The sequence below is a fragment of the Nannobrachium achirus genome (assembly GCF_963921795.1).
Source record: "Nannobrachium achirus genome assembly, chromosome: 1".
NCBI lineage: Eukaryota > Metazoa > Chordata > Actinopteri > Myctophiformes > Myctophidae > Nannobrachium > Nannobrachium achirus.
The window spans coordinates 28,400,497-28,421,741 of NC_137810.1; the positions used below are offsets into that span (position 1 = coordinate 28,400,497).

Consider the following 21,245-nt stretch of genomic DNA (forward strand, 5'->3'; position numbering starts at 1 on the left):
ATGACACTTTATACATTTTTTTTTCTTTAGGGAAAACACCTCTCTTATATTGCAACCAGAAACTGACTTACCATTGCAGCTGCCTAACTGCTAAAATCCATTCACTGACATTTCAGAGAAATAAAATCAGAATGAATTGTTTGTTCAGTGCATTCACAGTAAAAAAGAAAAGAAAGGGAAGGAAAAATGTCATATGCAATCTTCAAAACAAAGCCACCTGACCCTGTACTACCAGTGGGTGGTGCAGGATGGAAACCCTTACATTGAAATACCAACTCCCACCGTGCAATCAGTGCTGCACTGACCTTAAGAACTGCCATCTTCCAGTGACACACTGTGGAAAGCTGACACCATTAACATGCTGGCAACACATCACCCCGGGGCGGGGCAGCACCAGGGATAGACATCTGAACAGCTATCCAGGGCTGGGAGACAGCCTAGACATTTACCACGTTTCCACCTTGTAATAAAAGGCCCGTAACACAATAAGTTTTGCCCTGGGCATAGCAGCAGTTCTAGCTTAATCTCTAAGTTACTAATGTGTCTAGTGGTTTATGTACACGTGTATGTGCGTGTACAGTATGTGTGTGCGTGTGTCAACTAGATGATTAGAGCCACTGATAGATCGTTTGGCCAGCTATTCGCACTCCCCGAACATGCACAGCCGTTTATGACTGCCATCTGTTTGTATGGAATGATAGGCCATCATGATGGTGCAATGGATTAACATATATCACCATAACCATTTAAGATCCATTTCAAATATGGCAAACATAGCCGAACTACAAGCTCACAACATCACATTGCCATGCATTGTGAGCTTGTAGTCTATGTTCGCTATTTCAACAGTCTGGCCAAGCTTTCTGTCCAGGGCTCTGGTCAGGCAGCTGCAGTGAAACACTAGAACGCCACACACCAATATGGAGGGGGGATTACGCCTAAATGCTACTCAAAAACAACCGATTTTCAAGCTAACAATGAGTTGTTAGCTTGAATATCAGTTATTTTCAACGAGCGACACCGTCATGTGACGGAGCATAATTTAGGCTTCAGAGACAAGAGGCACAGGCACCCAGAGGGGGAAGAGTGGGGGGGATCAGGCATCTAACTGCAGCAATACAGATCTTTGTGAAATGAATACATTGTACAAATACAGTAATTACATGACCTAAAACAGTTCCACAACGCTATATGCTGTTATATGTGTACAATACTGCTGGGTAGGCTGCGTGACCCGGATTTCAGAAAAGGTGCCCTCGGCGTTGGTGTGTCCTCTGTCCATCCAGGTGGTCTTCAGTGTTAGTTTTGTTTGTTCAGCAGTGCCCTTTGTCAGTAGTGTAGGTTAGTTGTCTGCCAAATATTTTCCTGAAAATCATAAATAACGTGTTATGTCGGGTTCCCCATGGCTCGTTAAAGGTCATCAACGCAGAACACGATTCTTTGAGGCATAAATATGCGGGAAGGCCGAGTTCTTCTCGCGGCCCTATCCCCGTCCCTCGGCACCCGTGGTGGACCAGGGCCAGAGCCGATATCTTCTCGCAGCCCCGTCCTGTCCTGCAGCACCCGCGGCGGACCGGAGCATCGCGGAGGGTTAGATTTTCACCCGCGGCGGACCGGAGCATCGCGGAGGGCTAGATATTCACCTGCGGTGGGATGGAGCATCGCCGAGGGTTCGCGGCCCCCCTCCATGGGGACGCGGGTTGGGACGGGGCCACAAAAAGAACTCGCCCTCCCTCTAAATATGGGTGTTTGGGCCCGGGGCCGTGGCAGAGCCTGCCATTGTCTTGGAGGAGCAAACAACCCAGGTATCAGCATTCAGTTTGTGAGAGTATTTCCCAAACACGGCGTGGAACACACATTTTTGGGCCAAGGCCCCTTTAGGGCGAGGTGGCTTTTTTCCCTTAGGCGTCTTACTGGTATTCATTATATTTTAATTATGGACACATGAATTTAAATGTTATAGTCATCCATTTATTTGATAAGAATTGATTTGTATTAGTGTCTCATTTTATATTTCCTTTAGTATTTAATCTGTTCCTACCGTTTAAAATAAAATAAAAACAAAGTAAAGTCCAAAATTAAATTCTAATCAGGCATGAGCTCTTAAACTTTTCGTCATTATCTTTGATTTTTTGATCTTTGAGTGCATCAACAGATCAGATTGGTTTCCAACATTACTGCGTTGTGTGGACATACTTGTGTTACATAGTAACAGTCCATTTGTAACACTGAGAGTGTACAAATGTAAGCAAATGGACCCGCAAGGGAGGTAACGGGGAATACCACTCATTTTCAACATTGAACTATGTCATTAATATACCATAGAGTTGTTGTGTGGAAATAAGAAAACCCCCCCCCCTTCTGTGATGCCTAGAACAAGAGGATTGATTGTGGGGTCATGTGATCAGTGACATCATGAAGATGTACTCTTTGGCATGCAGACTACACTCTAAGGTATATTAATGACATAGTTTAAAGTTGAAAATGGGTGGTATTCCCCTTTAAATGAACACCCAGGATTTGACCGGCTAAAATCATGGTGTCAAATGTGTGAACTGACCTGCGGCAAACCTCTTCTTGACGAGAGAGAATCGATATCCTGGGCCGGCCAGCTCAATGTCACAGCCTGACAGAATGCTGCCCTCGCTGGTGAACTGCACCGCCAGAGGAGACGGCTTACTGGGGCCGTCGTTGAGCTGGAAGCGCGCTAACAACGATCCCACACCTGATGACCAAACACAGTGTACACTTAGGAACTGAGGGGGAGTCTTCGCCCAGCCCAAGGCTAGTACATTACAACTCATTCACTGCCAGAGTAAATACGAAAATAATCCAGCCCCTGCCAGTGAAATCAGCTCGAGTCTAATGGAGCCCTGGACCATTGGAAAACACAGAGGTCTCTCTGTGGTTTCCGTGGAAAAAAACAAACTTGAGACATTCTGTGTGTAATGCAGTGTATCAGCAGTCTAAGTATTTAATAACCAGACTTAAGATGTTTTTCTACTTTGACAGAAAAAGAACAAGATGATAAACAATGAGCTTGCCTCTAATGAGGCGAGCTGTCCCCCTCGCTATGTGACAATTATGCAGAAATAAGAATGGAGTGCTAATCTAGCTTGTTTGATGAAAATTAAGAGATGTGTATGGACGCGCAAGCACGCGCACACGCACACGCACGCGCACACGCACACGCACACGCACACACGCACACACACACACACTACGGTAATTATTCCTATTGTGAGAAATGTACAAAGTACATTGAAGTAAGTGGATTACACAAGCCATTGCACAGTAAAACCAATATTGCATCAGATCCCTCCAGCAGAGAAGTGGAGGATATCTGGTAGGGCCAAACTCAAATGTAAATGTAAGTTTGCTTTTGTTTAAAATAGTGTGTAAAATGGAATATGCAATGCAACATGTACGGTAATTCTGTATTTTATGTACATTGAGGGAAATTATCGTAAGATTACATCTAAACATAAATCAAAGATTATTCTTTTTGCTGATATCCCTGATCTTGGACCAAACAGACTCTGCTGTTAATGCATTAATGTAATGTTAATGCATTGATAATTATACACTTGATAATGCACTTCAAATGAATTGGTTAATTAGATTAAATGAGAGAGCCACTGTCAGATGTAGGACTATAAATTCATCTCCAACTCTAACAGCATGGCTCCTACACATAACACACTTAAATTCTCCCCAAGTGGATGTCATTATAGTCTTGAAGAAAAATGCACTCTCTTAGAGTAAAGGAATGCCCTTTAAACCAGTCCCTGCCTCATACGCAGATCAGAAACTCAGCCAAAGTGGGGTGGGGGGAGTGTGGTCTACCAGGGGGCGTATGAAGTGTACTTCAGAGATCAGAGCTATCGTTGCTGTCGGGCAGAAACCTTGTACCTCCACATTTCAAATTCTTATGTTTTTCCCCCTGTAAATTAATGCCCTATTTCGTCATACAACTGTGTGAGCTTGCAGATCTGCTATCTCCACTAGTTTAGAAAATGTTTGAAAGTAGTGGTCTGTGGGTTTTATAAATATTTCACCAATGAAAAGTATACAAGAACTTCTGACTAAATACAGGGTTCCCACACATCTTTACCAATTCATTTCCAAAACTTTTCCAAAACAATAATTCAGCTCAATAACGAGTCGCTTACTCTTATGTGCAATGCCCAAAGACATGTAGTGTATGCCAGTGGTTCTCAACCTTTTCAGGCCGTGACCCCCGAAATAATCATATTTGAAGAGAGTTGAGGAATTTTGTATAACACGGTTTTATTGTGAAAATAGACGATCTACATGCTCACAACAGATCTGCTATTTTCACAATTTCTGCCTCTAATATTTGACAATTTGGCCAATGTTTAATTTGTCATTTCAGTATTAACAAAATCAATAACGAAAGACAATGCATAGTTATTTTTTCCAGGACCTTCCAAGACCCTTGATCAATTCCAAAACTTTTCCAGTACTGAAAAAATATTTTTCTAATTTCAAAATATTTCCAGGAATTTCATGACCGTGGGAACCCAATAAATAATAACTACATTGGATCCATCGAGAATTTCCTGAAAAGTAACAGTGCTTCCTCCCGACAGCGATTGGATGAACTTCACTCCTGGGCACTGAGTTTCACACTGGATTTAGCGGAATCCGTTCTAAACCACAGTTAAATCAGTCAAATGACCAAGCAACAGTCCCATCATTATCTGAAGTGGTTTGTCTTGCCAATGCCACTCGATTATTGCATCATACTCCACCAACGTCATGTGAACAGGTGGGTTCACCCAAATCAGTGTACCCACGGTCGCTGTCACCATCACAGTGTGATGTATTTTAAGTTTTAAAGGGGTGGTGACATCCAAAAATAAATTTTGAGTTTTTTATGCTTTTTTTAATGTTTCCTGGCCTCAATTACACCAAAAAAACACCAACTTTTAACTTGCAGTCGTTCCCCTGTTATCTGTGGTTTTTTGACGATTTCTGCATAATGAGGCTCTGATGCTCTGATCATTGGCTCTCGGACAGTGTCGTCACTAGCAGTTAGTGCACCCCCCCCCCCCCCCCCTCCTCCTCCTCCTGGGCTCTACTCTCTCCCTGTCTGTATTTCTCCACAAGTTTTGAGGAAGTAATCTCTACATTATATTGTCCTTTAATTGTAAATATGGGCATATAAAATACATGTGTCCATTCAAATATCTTATTTACATCAATATCCTTCATATCAAGTAGTCAGTTTATGCTTTTGTGAAATAGTGAAAATCGCTATGTATCGCTATGTATTTTCCGCCCTGGCTGTGTCCTTGGACAGCGCCTCCCTCCTCATTACCGAGGCCGAGGACAGAGCTCTGCTCCTGGGGCAGCAGAGCTCCGTGGAGCAGCCGACTATAACTCCACGCTGCCCTGTCCTCCCTCCACACACACGGGCACGGCGACTCGGAGAGCAGACAGTAAAACGCTATGATAACACAAGCAATAGGTGGTTCTCTAAACGGAGGCATTTAGACAAAATATGTTACTATAATAACTACAGAAGGACCGTGAAGTGTTTCTGCAGCGCAGAGCAGAGCTATTGAAACGTTACCGCGTACGTTCTAAATTGAACTCCGCGGGGGTACAGATGTAACCACAGAGATCCGGTAACGTCGGTCCCGGGGAAGAAAAAAACACTCGCGACGAGTCTCTATGCTGTTTGTGTGTGCCTCGTCAGGGCTCAGCTCAGCCTCTGTGTGTCAGTGTGTGTGTGTGTGTGTGTGTGTCACTGAGTGTGTCTTGTAGTCTACCAAAGCAAAGCAGCGAAACACATGCATCGCGTCTGAGAGCATGCATCTCTCGGTCATTGTGTTGGAGCTGGGCGGACCTCTGTGTGTGTGTGTGTGTGTGTGTGTGTGTGTGTGTGTGTGTGTGAGAGCGTGCGTGCGTGTGCGTGTGCGTGGCCAGTGGCCACTTTGGGTACCAGTTTGAGAACTGCTGGCCTAGGCTATAAGGGCTGAAGTGAGTGATTTGTATTAATAATCAAAATCAAAATGATTGTAGTGGAGAGATAAAGTGCATTTGCCTCTGAGATGTAGTGGAATAGAAGTATAAGAATTGAAAATTGGAAATACTCAAGTAAAGTACAAATATTCAAAATTGTACTCAAGCTATACTAATATCTGTTAGAATGAGTGGGAGAGAGAGGCTCCCCTGGTGGTGATTATAGAGTATTTCAGGTGACAGACCGTTTTTCATGACACCTAAACAGAGAGAGAGACCATGGCTCCATGAAGTGGATTTTCAAGTTTAAACATTTTAAAACATGTTTTTAGGACCAGGGCAAATACTTTTATGATTGGTAAAAACAGAATGTCATTTGACCTTTAAGATATATTTTGGAAATGTTGAAACCATAGCTCGGATTAACATGTTTTAAGGCATAACAATATCAGCTCAGATCAACACATACCTCCATTGTCTGATTTCTGTGAGATTTCTGTGATCTTCCAAAGGATTCTTTGCTGCTCTGCATTCCTGTCAAGATCATATAAATAAAGTGTCAAGAGCACAATCAAAACCTCTTAAAGGACCCTGCAGTACCATTGTTACCAAATATCATTGTCCACAGTTATCAGCCACTAAACCTCGAGACCATTTTTCCCCAAATTTCATAATTATTTTGATACCATGTTTGTTGTTTTTCCCATATTCTGTAAATGTTACAGAATGTATTGAACCTGATCATTGTTGTCAACGTTAGCCAAAACTCACTGTACCATTAAAAGCCCTCTTCAAGTCAAAATCTGAGTTTGAAATGTTTGTGAAGAACTACTTTTCCAGGTGTATTTAAATTTGTCACAGCTATTTTAGAATAATAAAGTAATAAAATAAACAGCATAGTGATTTTCAAAGCGGTGAATTACCTATACCTAGCAAACGGTACACCGCATACAAAAAGCTGAACACATTTCAAGTCATGGTGGACGCGGGCTTGAGACAAGCACGGACGTGACAGTTTCAGGGGAGTGCAAGCCTGCTTGTCGCTCCCCCTGTCAGATTACCCGCGCCCCCCTACAGGCTCACTCGCCTCTCATTTAAAAATTAAATATAAGGCATGTCAACCCTGTGTAAAAAGCCTATTATGCATTATGATGGAACTATTCATATATTTTTTTATTTCCACACAGCTGTCAGTTTTAACGGTGATAAATGCCTACCATGCAGCAGGAGGCAATACAGCCTGCAGTTTGGCCACACCTCCATCGACAGGGATGAGGAACTGGACATTGTTGAGAGCCATGGGTGTTGTCATGGCCTCTCCGTTGTATTTATAGTCTATTCTCAGGTCTGTGCTGGTGGGCTCACACCTCCAGCTCACCGCCAAATTAAGAGGAGTTGATTGAAGACCCTGTGCCGATACCTGGACAAACGCATTCATGCACGAGCACGTGCGACCGACATACACATGCCACACACACACACACACACACACACACACACACACACACACACACACACACACACACACACACAGAGAGAGAGAGAGAGATACATGACCTTCATGGATTTGCCTGTGACAGATGTTAACAGTGCTTATCAACTCATTTAGCAGTTGTGGTCTAGAGAGAATCAGCACCTGATACAGGTATGGTCTGTACTCACAAAAAGAATTCCCTTCTGAAACCAGGGGCGTCATAGCGGTAGGGACTACCCAGAAAGCTGTGAAATCTTATGAATATGGGAACAACATTGCGGCGGCCAACCAGATACAGATATTATCTGTCTTTCCGCCATGTTACGCAAGGTTAATCCCTGCTGAGAGAAGTCCCTTAGAGCGGCAGGTGCTAAATTGCTAGACCATGCTAATCTACACATATAGAAAAGGATGAGGCTGAGGGCTTTAATTAGGGACAAAAAAACATATTTTGTGCTACGGTGCTACGGCCAAAAACATTTTGGCCGTAGCACAGCTGGCTGCATTCTATCCCTTTGCTCAGTTAAACTGTACTACTGCACATCAAAGCTTACCTGATACTTGAGCATGTCTACATTGTAGTATGTTGCCTGAGGCTTCTGTTCTGCCACCTTCTTTAGATGAGATATCAGGTTTGGCATGTTCACCCAAAAGTCCTTGGCATTGGCCTTGGGTTGTGTAGTGGTGTCGCTGGGGAGAGAACACACAATATGGGACTTAGAAAGTGCACATTATCACTGTCTAGCAGAAAACCTGTGTGTCAATATTTCTATTTTCTTTTCATGCTTGGTCATAAATGAATGCTCTCAGTGTTACGCAAAAGTAGTGAAAATAGGCAATTTATGTGGCATATCACGTGTTAAGTTTGTTGATTACTGTCTGTGGGTTTTATAATATTGAACCAAAATATTAACAACAGCTTGCGACTGCATAGGATCCACTGGAACACTGATTGTTCTTTATTTTTTCATTTCCTGTAACGATAACGGTTTTGGACGTAGAAGGTTTCCACCCGACACCGATGATATGGTCTTGGTGATTCATCTACTACTGTACAGTATGCTGATAGATGTGATGTGTTTTATAACAGCATAACAGAGTATAAGAGTCAGTCCCAGGAAGACATCAGTCTTGTCAAAATAATATTCAAGGCCGTCAGATTTCACCAAATGAACATATATATTTATTTTTACATATTTGAGTGAAATACAATAAAAAAGAAAAACATCAAAGCTGGGTTTTCACTCAATAGAAACATTATGAGAAAATCATTCCAGACTCATAACTTCTGTCAAAGGCAGTTAGTCTGACAACTTATGATGACTTAGTAGCCATGTGTTCCATATGTGATGTTCTACTGGAGTTTATAATTTGGCATTTGTTCTGGAAAATTCCATCTATAAATCATGTAATCGCCGCATTTATTTGACTCTTATGCCAGATTTTTACTTGGTTGTGCACCGTGAAACGATCGGCTATTTACAGTGCGCAACAAAGTCTAAATCTTGCACTACTCTGAATATTTACATTATTACACATACTATGCTATCCAGATGACATTAAGTGGAAACATTTGGGGAATATTTACTTCATTAATTATTAGGGATGGAACAATGCTATTATAGCGATGTGAAAAACATGAACATAAAACATTATAAACATGGGAGGAAGTAATGCACTAGGAAACATAAACTTCACTCTGATTTAACTGGGTTAATGTACTAAAGCATGATTTATACTTAGATGCTCGCCAGTGTCGTGCAACAAAAATACAACGCAAGGCATTCCATTGTGAGATTGTAGATCTGCCATCTTTGGCACAGCACTGGCGCTCAACCAAGGATGAATCAGACATACCATGGCTGGTGCATTATCAGGGTGAAATAAGGTATCATATCGTCGTTGTCGGGTGGAAACCTCGTATCTCCAAGTTTCAAATGTGTACGTTCTTTCGCTAAGTAAAGCCCTGCTTCGTCATACAAGGCCGTCGCACCAAAGTAGTGAAAACAGCAGATCTACAAGCACACAACGCCTCGCGGTGCGAGGCGTTGTGTGCTTGTAGATCGGCTGTTTTCACTAGTTTAGTTCATTTTTTTTAATTATATAAAAAACGAATGGTTTTGGACATACAAGGTTTTCACCCGACAACGACGATATGCATTTCATTGTTTTGCACGTTTTCTTTTCTTGAAAGAGAGAGTGAGTGTGGTGGTGAGGTTACGGTGGTGTGTTTACCAGCAGAGGAGCTGGGGGTTAGGTAGCACATGCTCCAGCCGGCTGTAGTTGGTTATGCTGAAGGTTAGCACGGCAGGGGACGGGTTATTGGCAAAGTGCCGCGTGATGCCCGCTGGAAACGACAGCACCATCTCGCCTATGATCTTCACCACACACCTTCAGAACAAGAGGAGGTCGCAGGTTAGAACACGCCAAGGGAGGGCGGGAGAGAGAGAGAGAGGTGAGCCGGAGGGAGAGAACATAGACGTACAGGCAGGAAGAAGAGAGACACACACAGAGACCAAACAACTGTGCAAGCATATTCACGGTTTCTTATACGCCTGCAGAACGCTTACGCCATGTATTGTCTGTGTTCACTTTCTGTCTGTGTTCGCTTTATTTGTCATTGGCTGTGGAAAAAGTGGATCTAAATTACTAGCATTCCCTCCCTCCTTCTATCTCCTAATTCTCACCTACTGTAATTAAGGAGTGGTGTGCGATCTAACCCAGAATCATGACGTTTGTGCATTCCGTGCTCCATGAATTGTGATTTGTACCATGGCTAACGCCTTAATTATGACAATTTACAAGCTCACAACGAGCTTGTATATCAGCTTCTTTGTGCACGACGCCGATGCACAACTAAGTTTAAGGCGTGATTTATATTTATTTGAAAGTCAGCTTCTTGCACCGAAAATAGACAATCTACAAACTCACAATGCATCACGCATTATGAGCTTGTTGATCTGCTATTTTCAATGCACAACTGTGTATAACCCAGGCTTAAATCAGGCATTGTCCCTGCTGCTGTGTGTGAATGGATCTGTACGTCCACCTACTTGTTGGGATCAGCTCCTTTGAAGAAGGCGTTGACTGTCTCTGTGAATGCAGCCGCCACAGGGAGGGTGTCCTGGGCCCCCATGGTGAGAGGACTGGGTCCTCTGGAGCAACCTGGTGAAAGCACATACATGCACACCCACACACGCGCGCACACATAGAGATGCAAAGATTCACACAGAAAATTACACCATGTTGAGCTTCGCCGAGAGGAGCGCTGACAGTGAAGAGACTGTTCGACCAAAGCCCATAATGCTAACAAACAACACTGCTGATGTACTGCTGTTTTGTCCTTTTTCCTCCTCATTTGTGGAAATCAACACAAAGCTAACAAACACTGCCCTATACTGTATGTTACTTTGACAACCACTCCAATACCAGCCCTAACTGGCATTATTGTGTTATCCTGACTTTTTGTTTTGTTTTAAATATTATTGTTCTCAGCAGAGCTACTGTATATGCTTTTAAAGTTAGAAAGCAAGCAATCACCCAACCAGTGTCATCTTCCTAACCATCTGGCAAGTGGATGTCAATGAGAAACAAAACATGGTTGGTATGTAGGGGGCACCCCTGGTATGGCTGCTCAGCCAGTTAATGCCACATAAGACCACAGGAGTTCAAATGTGACTCCTGTTATGTCTCTCCATGTTTCCCTTCTCTCTGACCTCGGTTTCCTGTATCTCTACACTATCGAATAATGACAAAATTGCCAAAAAGTAATTTTAAAATAAAATAAAAAATAATGGTAAAAAAAAAAAAAAACATGGTATGCAAATAAATCAGTGTCAACTTGATTACAACTTGAACTGAACACCAAACTGTGTGATTAAATGGGATGAAAATAATAAGACAGTCAACAACAAATTTTAATTAATCGCTGTGGATTTCAAAACTCGATCTCTAACCCAAAGTAGCTGCTGTGACTCTACGAAACTGTGCAGTTAACATAAGACTTGTCTTAGGATACAGAAATAAGGAGGATTAAAAAAGAGACAGAAAGCAAGAGAGCATGAGAGAGAAGAAGTGCATGCTTGTTCCAGGCATGCTGTTAAAGCCAAGTTGCTCTGACAAGATCAGATACCAAAAGCCTAATAGAAAAGAATAAAAAACTAAACAATAGGACTGAAAAGGGAAGACAGATTAATAAAGTACGTCAAGAACGATGATCTCTCAAGGAACGCTTTTCATCGCAGATGAAATGACAGCGGATAAATCCGGGAGATGGTGGGAGAGGGGGAAACAGACAGATAGAACGGAGATAATTTTACGACGAAAGCGGGCCAACATTGCGCTGTTGTCTCCATATGAAGTGGGCTCAGCCAGGAGTTAGAGCAGAGTGGGCAGGGGTGATTGAGGGAAGCAAGGTTGGAGGAGAGGGAAGGAGAGAGGGAGACACAGAGATAGACAGAGAGAAAATTTGGGAAGTAGAGGTAAAAGCTTGCACAGATGAGGCTCGCGTGTGCGCACGCTACAGTTTAGCCCTGGTGCCGAGAAAACTTACCTTCGAAGGTTAAATAAAACTTGCCTCTGTCAAACCATACCAGGGATGGCTGGTCATTCTCTGTGTGAGGGGTGAGTGGGTTGGGGTCAAAGGAGGCAGGAGAGGGACGAGAGGAGTGGAGGAGTGGAGAGGAGAGTGGGTGAGGAGGAGGGGTTGAGAGGGGGAGGAGAGAAGGAGAGTAGCGTGAGTCTCACATGGCAGGTGTATCACACACACACGTCACAGTGAGGTGAAGAGTTATGTGTGGTGGACGTGGGGTGGACGGATGAGCGAGAGGGGCAACAGCAAGCTAAAACACTGCCAGAAGAGAACATGGGATAAGTGTGTGCATGTGTGCATTGTTTGGGGGCCGGGCAGGACTAGGTGACTAGTTGGTGGTGCGGTGCGATCACGATGGCCAGATTAGCCACAGATAGGCATGGCTGGCGTATGTTTCTTCCGTAAGACAATGTATCCAAGTACTGCTAGCAGATGATTTGATGCTAGTTGCTCATGACAACCCATCATGGCAATGTTATGAAGAGAGCACTGTCAGAGAGCGAGATGATGCTTATGGCCAAACTCTGTCTCTATCCGTAGCTTGTCTGGATGTTGGCAGATTGATCATCCTGCACGTACCTTACTCATCTACACGCGGGTCAAAATGTGGCGGACCTCACTGCTCCCATTTCCCAACCCACTACTTTGTGTTATGAAACAGACTGAGCCAAGCTGTTGTGCCAAACAACACCCTGCAGGGGGCAGTCATGACAGCATGGGTCTGTGGAATAAAGAAGGACTACAGGGCTAGCATGTCTAGAACAAGCATTCCTATAATGCAGCTAGAGTTTACACTTGCCAGGTTTGCACACAATTAAGATTCAACGAAAAGTGAGTGGATGCAAAGAGACGCAATCATCAGGCAATACTGACCCCCCCCCCTCGATGAATGATGAATGAATGAAAGGGCAACAAGTGAGTAGACCAAAACATTCTGGGTGATGGTGAGATGAACACAGAGACTGAACCATGAGGCGAACAAAGAGGCAGGTGTTCAGAGGGGTGGGTGCAGGGGCTGGAGAGGGTGTATTGTCCCTGGATGGAGTGTAGATGGGTTAAGGGGAGTGAGAGGTGGTTGTCAGGGGTTGAGTGAGGGCTAAACTAAAGGTCGGGGGCTGGGGTTAGAGGAATGAGAGGCTTGGCAGAACTTGACGGTGCACGGCTCTACTCAAGAGGAGAGCCAAAGCGCGACATGAATACCAAAACGCTCGAGTCGCTCAACAGCCTGGTTCGCCTGGCAGACATCAAAGGTCTCTCTAAGGAGGGGCCTGATGATCTGACGGAATGCATTTGTGAGTGAATGAAAGATAGAAAGACGGAGCAACAGAAGGAGTTTGTCAGCAAGGGAGCGGGAGAGTGTGTATGTGAACCCACAGATGAAGCGCTCTTCAGAAATGCTCCAAGTGCGCAGGCGTACACCCACACACACACACACACACACACACACACACACACACACAGACCCATCCACACACTCCTCCGGAGAATGCATTAGGCATTCTCCTTCAAGTTCACATTTGTACTGATATGACATTTTGAAATTCTCTTGTAAGTGAAAACAATCAAACAAACACACACAAACATGCAAAAACACACACACAAACTCATGAGGTGCAGGTTCAGAATAAACGTATCTAGACGTCACTTCACAATGCATTCTGTACACACAAAATGACTGTCAACAGACAAGAGATTGCCATGGTAACGTGGGAGAGTCTTGCCAAAGACGCAGTCATTAAAACACAAAGAGAAAGTCTCATGTGGGAAGATAAATAAAGCGATGAATGACATTTTTGCTTTTCTACATTTTTAATTTTGCCATGTAATCGTTTGAGCATGTTTCTACTGTATGAGTAACTAGGGAGAGAGAGAGAGAGAGAGAGAGATGAAGAGAGAGAGAAGTGGAGATAAAGGTGAAAGAAAATCTCTCATCTATGATAATAATGATGATGCTGAATGGCATTGGCATGAGTGAGCAAAAAGAAAATAATAAATAAAACTAGCTTGCTAGCCATCAGTGCTGCTTCATGTTGGAGGAAGAAACATGAGATATTGTTCCTGCATCTTTAAAAAATACCTAAATCTATGAGTTATGAAAATACAGCTTTTCATAACAATGACCGGCGTTTGTGGCTTGCGAATTAAAGATGATTATGAAGCAGTCAACTTTTCATTAATAAGCATCCATGTTAAACTATGTTAAAACACTAATAAAGATATTGTTACTGTCGGGAAGAAACCTTGTATCTCCATATTTCAACCTATGTTTGTATATTAATGCCCTATTTCATCATCAAGGAGTGTTGCACAAAAGTAGTGAAAATACTATTACTATTAATAAATAATAGTAATAATAAAGGAATGGTTTTGGACATTTTGGTCAGGTTTCCATCCGACAGCGAGACAGCGATGACTTAAAGGACCAGGTCACCTCTGGGACAACCAGATCTTATTTTATTGTTGTATGGGACACGATCAACACAATCCTGAATAATTTTTTGTGTTCAATCTGTGTTTTTAGATATGTTAGTATTTCAGCATGCTACAACTGGTCATATGATGCATTTTGCATCATATGACCAGTTGTAGCATGCTGAAATCGGCTGAAATACTAAAATATCTAAAAACTAAAAATAACTCAGGATTGTGTTGATCGTGTCCCACACAACAATAAAATAAGATCTGGTTGTCCCAGAGGTGACCTGGTCCTTTAATACCTCACTGTATCAATACTTTTGACTGTTCATTGGCTAGCCCCAACAACAGCAATCGCAAAAAAACTAAAACAAACTCAAACTCAAGTCATGGCCCTTTACCCATTTACTGTATGCCTTATGCCCGAGTTATACTTGGTTGCGCATCATCGAAACTTACAATCTCCAAACTCACATTCTGCAACGCGTTTTGAGCTTGTAGATTGAGTATTTTCGGTGCGTGACACAGGCATGCAACTAAAGTATAAATCAGTCTTTGCATCCTGCATCCTGGGTAATGGGCTTCGGTCAGGTTCAAAAGTCACACAGGAACGGAACACTCCACCCCAAATCCACCCCACCCTCTGATGGGGTTGTTACTATACCTGCAAACGAATCAAAGTGTCTCTCAAACGTGGGCAGTTTGTCTACATAAGCATCATCTTCTGACAAGCCAAAGGACAAAACGAAAAGACAAACAAGGGGGCAACAGAAAGAAAAGATGGCAGACCAAACAAAGGAAAACAGAAACAAAAAAAACGTAATTAAAACATGCAACAAAAAATACAACAAAAAAAAGGAATAAAAAATAAAGGTGCTGAAAACATAAAAGTGAAGAACCGATAGTGGGAGCTGGTAATTAAACCACAGCAATTAAAAACAGAGTGCTTTGAAGTAAGGTATGGCATTGTGTAACTAACAAAGGCTCAGCGAATTAATCATGTGTAATTCTAGGGCAATGATAGTGAAGCTGTGACACTTTAGTTTAGTGAATGCACTACACAGAAGTGATGAGTAGTACAATGTTCCTGCCTGGTTTCACTGTACAGTACTGTAAATTTCAACCTATTGTCACTTCCTGCCCCGTTTTGAAAAAAACACCCTTCAACCAGGGACTATGCGGTGTTTATTTTATGCATCAACCTGCAGTCTGTCTGTATTTATGTAATCTACCATGACTGAGTTACGCTAGAGCAGGGGTTTTCAAAGTGGGTGACGGGGCACCCTGGGGTGCCGTGACGGCAGTCCAGGGTTGCCGCGAGATAATTTGATAATATTTGGAATTTATTTGGACACTTCAAAAAATATTTAGTATCATTTTAAACTTGATGTACAAAGTTATTTTCAGTCAGTTCTAACAAAAATGACTATTATCTCAACCTTTTCCTCGCAACATAATCACTAAAATATGCTATAAATATAAGGTGCTGGGAGTGAAAATGATGAATATCGTCACTGTCAGGCAAAAACCTTGTATCTCCAAGTTTCAAATGTGTATGTTTTTTGGTAAAATAAAAGCCCTACTTCATCATACAAAAGTGTCACACAAGTAGTGAAAATAGCAGATCTACAAGCACACAACGCCTTGCGAAAATATTCATGGGTTACCCTGAAACAAAAAAGTTTGGGAACCCCTGTGCTAGAGATATTGCAGTAGACTTGCAACACCATACTAAACTCTCTAAAGATAGATCATTAAGACTCTGTGTGCCTCTGACCTTTATTTATCCAGGAAAATTTGCTGAACACAAGCTGCAAATGCACACTCAAGTTACTAATATAGTTAAACATTCACACCTAGGGGCTGCCCAGTGTGGAGAAGCAGGTGGTCAGTGACTATAGTGGCATGTAAGCATTAATAATATATCAAGGACAGTTAGGCCTGATTACTTTTTTTTTTGTACAAATGGAGTCGTCATTCTTGATTGGACTTACAAGTGAAAGCCATAAGTATTGTTTTTAAAAGTATAGACATATTTAATCAAGCAAATTGTTTTACCACATAGCTAAAGGCATATGGGAGTGAGATGTCGTGTGTAACCCATAATGTACTCTTCTAATAGAAGTAAAGTATATAAGCGTAATACACACACAGTACGTGAGCACGTCGCACACACAGCAATATTCAGCTACCATTGCAACAATAATCAACTGGGAACTTGTAGTACACATACCTGACACGGACACGCAGAGCTCTTTACCGACGGGGGTGGAGGCCGCACTCTGGGAGTTGTTGGAAGAGATGGAAGAAGTGCTCTCTGCCCTCGCTAGCGGGGCGATGGGAGGGGGACTGGCCGAGTGGGCCGGGGGGCTGAACGGACGATTCTGGATGGACAGGAGGAGGAGGGCGGGGTAGGATATTCAGAGGTTCACTTCGAGGCCTTTGCCCATACCAGGGGTCATTGCCATGTTGGCTTGTGGTGGACATTTTTGCAAAAAGAATTGCCACGGTCATACGAAATGAACGGACAATAATATTACCACAAAGAGATAGACCGGAATGACCATAACTGGTCTGTAACTCTGAGAGTTACAGGGTTAAATTGAACCAAATGGAGTTATAGGGGTCCTTCAGAAATTGGGTATTATGATCAAAATAAGAACATTATAATGGTGTGCAAAACTATTTTGCCACGGACACATTTGTCCGTGTACAGACATATTGATGACTCCTGGCTCATACTCATACAATGTGTCTTATACAATGTGTCATCATTACTTTCATAAGCAGAAGAAAACTACAGCACTTACAGTGTCCCCTGCGGTGGGCTTCCCAGGGGGGAGCTTGGGCCGCGATGGAGGACGGGGCGGAGGTGGAGGAGGGGTGGGGTTGACAGATGATGGGGTGGCGGGTCGCACCGGAGAGGAGGAGCCTGCAGAGCAGAGCAGAACATTAGCATGGACACCTTTCCCAGGTGAAAGACACAATTCTACAATCTCATATTGCCTTAGTTTATCATATGCTGCTTTCCAATGCATAGTTCCTAACCAGCTTGCCATACAATGGCTATCCTACTTTTTTTCCTTTCTGTATATAGTCCGTTACTTGGAATTGTTTATTATTGTGGCCGTGTTCACTGTTCAACCTGACATTAACACTTCTGCTGCCTCTTACTTTGAAGGGATTTTTTCTTGCTGCCGCGCCGCTTCCTCCTTAGGCTTCAACGTTTACTTCATCTAGTCGCGAGGAGCTCATTCGGCTGATGATTCTTGCAGGGGGCGTGTCCGGCCCCGCCCCCTAGGCCTATGTCACGGCTACCCACCCCTTCCAACGACATACAATGACATACACCATTTGTCTTCGGCTTTTTGCACAGATAGCATACCTGCCAACAGTGTTGTTAAAATTTTTGCACATGCCTTCCTTGCATCTGCCAACAGTGTTAATGTTAATATTTGCACATGTCCTTGCATTATTTGTACATTAAACATTTTTACTGAACCTGTACTCTGAGCCATTGTATAATTTCTGTAAATAAATGTTATTTTGCCAAAGTGCCGTAATTTAAATCCCTTAACTCAATAGTTTAGTGCTGTAATTTAAATCCCTTAACTCAATAGTAGGCTATAGTGCTGTAATTTCAATCCCTCAATAGTAGGCTATTAGTGCTGTAATTTCAATCCCTTAACTCAATAGTATAGTGCTGTAATTTAAATCCCTTAACTCAATAGTATAGTGCTGTAATTTAAATCCCTTAACTCAATAGTATTGTAATTAAATGTACCCATAATAGTATAGCTAGCCTATGGTAAATCACTGACAGATTTTATATAAAGTGATATTCATCTATTTGTTGAGTAGGTGTGTGTAAGGGCACTCAAGGTGGCCAATATCTATTAGTGATTGTCTGGTATAGTAGTCCCACAGACAAATAAAACGCAGGGAAAATATACCAAAGACCAAAGAAGTGTTTATTTTTTGAGCGGTGGTCACACCGTCTCCATAGCGTGGCCGTGTGTGTATCCGTGTGTGTGTGTCTGTCTGTCTGTCTGTCTGTCTGTCTGTCTGTAGCCTGAGGTGTATGTAGCCTCAGTACCTCTGGGTGACCAGAGAGGTGCTGTTGAGTCTAGCTTACCCTGAGCATCAACTGCAACCAGTTGGGGCCTGAGTGATCAAGTATGGCTCACACTCTCTCTCTCTCTCACGCACACGCACACCCCCCCCCCCCCCCCCCCCCCCCACACACACACACACACACACACTCCAGCTGGGTGAGCAACGCACACACGCACGCACACACACGCACGCACGCACGCACACACACCCCCACCCCCACACACGTGCAGGTACCACCGCTCACTTCAAACTTGGGTTTGATTTTTGGAGCTGTGGAACACAAGCTCCCAATAAACAGGTATGTCCGTGGGTATGTGGGTGGGTGGCTGGGTGGCTGGCTGGCTGGCCGTGTCCGTAGTCTGGCAATACCTTGAGTGGCCACACACAACACACTAGTTAAAGGAGGGGCGCTGTTTTGTGCAGGCCAGGCACACTCACCACTCACTCATAGGAACAGTTTACAGTTCACACACACACACACACACACACACACACACACACACACACACACACACACACACACACACACACACACACACACACACACACACACACACACACACACACACACACACACACACACACACACACACACACAATTTATAGATCTAGAACACATAGAATTTATATATAGAACACTTAGAATTCATAGATCTAAAACACATAGAATCAAAAGCATAGATCTGGAACTGCTCAAATTCACAGCTCCACTTCGAACGAGGTTTGATTTTTTTATTTACACGTCGCACGCTACCACTATGCTTTCAGTGGAGACACGCTTGGCACAAGCCCAGGTCTCCCACTCTCCAACCCCTCTGCCTAGCCGTGACGTAAGCCTAGGGGGCGGGGCCGGACACGCCCCCTGCAAGAATCACCAGCCGAATGAGCTCCTCGCCATCTAGTCACATGACAGTGTGTGCCCATGAAGGTGTCATGGCCGCCCCCATCAGAGTGCAGTTTGTGCTGTAAACATGCCAGCCTTTGGAGCAAAATGTATTTTTTTGAGTAAATGAAGTCTCTTTATGGATCTCTCAATGGATTTGCTATGGAGGACCTTAACTTCGCGTGCAGTAATAATACTTTTACTGTATATACAGTAAGAGTGACGAGCTGACCCATCAACGGCGTCATGATATTAACCCTTTCATTGACGAGCTGACATGTCAACGGCAGCTATAAAGTTAAGCTTCACTATTCGGGTAAATATAAATGTCACTGTGTGTAGCAATACATTTTACTTTTTCTTACTTATGCTCTTTTAGACCCATAGAAAGGCGTGTTCTATTGAATGAAACAGTGTTGAGCAAACGCATTGCCTATTTCTTGCCTTAATGTTACCAGAAACAGTTTTCTGATCTGCTGTATAGATGAAAATGGAGATTGTGTCAAGACAACATTTCCGTTGTTTTTTAGACGAACGGTAGTTTTTATGTCCCCACCTTCGGGGAGGCGACTATTGGCGAGGGAGGATCCAGTCCAGTGGAAAACCAATGTAAACTGAGTGAAACAAAGTAGAGGCATGGTGAGCCAGGAATATGTATGAAAAGCAGCATTACACCCTAAAGTCTAGTTGACATAACATTTTAAAGGAAAAAATGGTTTGGAAGTAAGCAAGGCAGTAATAGAAAAAAAACATGACTTGAATCAAATTCTGGCAAACAAAATCAACATCACTCTATCAATATTTACCACCAATAGCATAATTTAGCCTTAACAAAATTAGGAGTTGTACAGTATACATAGTGGCAGAAAATGTGCTAGTTATAGTTCATCACAAAAAGGCACAATGGTTGCACAGGATTTAAGATTGCATATTTGTTTAAGTTTGAATGGAAATAATGGAGATGATAAGTTGTAAATTATTGAAGCCATTCCCACTATTCAGTCATTGTTCTTCTAATTGGCTTGTATTCGTATGAGAGCTTATTTAAAATCACTGAGCATTAACAAAACGTAGCCCTCGCTGTTTATCTAAGAATACGACTTTCCCATAGCTGAACTAGGCATTCCGAGCAGGAACGCCCACTCTTATCCCAGCTCTGATGTGCTGTGTCAGCAGTGAGTGGAGCTCCTCTTCCCTGTGTTGTCATTATGAGGTGACCTTTGGGAAAGCCAGTTTAGTCAAACATAATGAATCTTGTCCTATTGTAGTGGGCCTTCACCAATTCCAGCGTAAAGCTGAAATAGTTGGGTGAACTAAAAGTAGATTCTATCACATTCTGGATTGAATATTTGCTTTAACTTCATGACATTTTGGGGATTTTCCGTGTTTTTCGGAGGCACAGGGATGAGCAATAATCACACACCATTTTAAAGTTAAACTTTACATGGATGTATAGTATGCATGTGGCTTATGTTCTTTCTAAACATCCCTAATATCATCCCCTCCTTCTAACCACATTTGAATGGATACTATATAGATGTTGCTATTCATCTGACTAATATAATAACCAAGAAAGTGTCCCGGTGCATTCACAGTTCTGTGTCTGAAGGGCTCCAGATCCAGAAAAAGACTAATAAAACGTCATCACTCTCCACTTAACATTGGCATTATTCTCTAATAGAGTGATTCAGCAGGTTTCTATGGTTTCTACCCAGACAGCTACAATACAATAATAGCCTTATTTCTACAGCTCTGCAGGAGACAATATTGCTCTC

The 21,245-nt window shown here is 42.8% G+C and overlaps 1 protein-coding gene across 3 annotated transcripts in view; it reads right to left on the reverse strand.

The window, feature by feature from the left end:
• Positions 1–21,245, reverse strand: part of sgip1a (SH3GL interacting endocytic adaptor 1a) — a 111,943-nt gene continuing 90,698 nt past the window's right edge. For all 3 annotated transcript variants that reach the window (XM_080726288.1, XM_080726287.1, XM_080726286.1), the window contains 10 exons: positions 17,282–17,403; positions 16,705–16,855; positions 12,018–12,077; positions 10,519–10,630; positions 9,701–9,856; positions 8,020–8,155; positions 7,209–7,411; positions 6,461–6,525; positions 2,561–2,725; positions 1–1,365 (listed from right to left, as the gene is read on the reverse strand). In XM_080726288.1, coding sequence (XP_080582414.1) covers positions 1,343–1,365; positions 2,561–2,725; positions 6,461–6,525; positions 7,209–7,411; positions 8,020–8,155; positions 9,701–9,856; positions 10,519–10,630; positions 12,018–12,077; positions 16,705–16,855; positions 17,282–17,403 — 1,193 coding nt within the window. In that variant the 3' untranslated portion in view covers positions 1–1,342. The remainder of the gene's footprint in view (positions 1,366–2,560; positions 2,726–6,460; positions 6,526–7,208; positions 7,412–8,019; positions 8,156–9,700; positions 9,857–10,518; positions 10,631–12,017; positions 12,078–16,704; positions 16,856–17,281; positions 17,404–21,245) is intronic.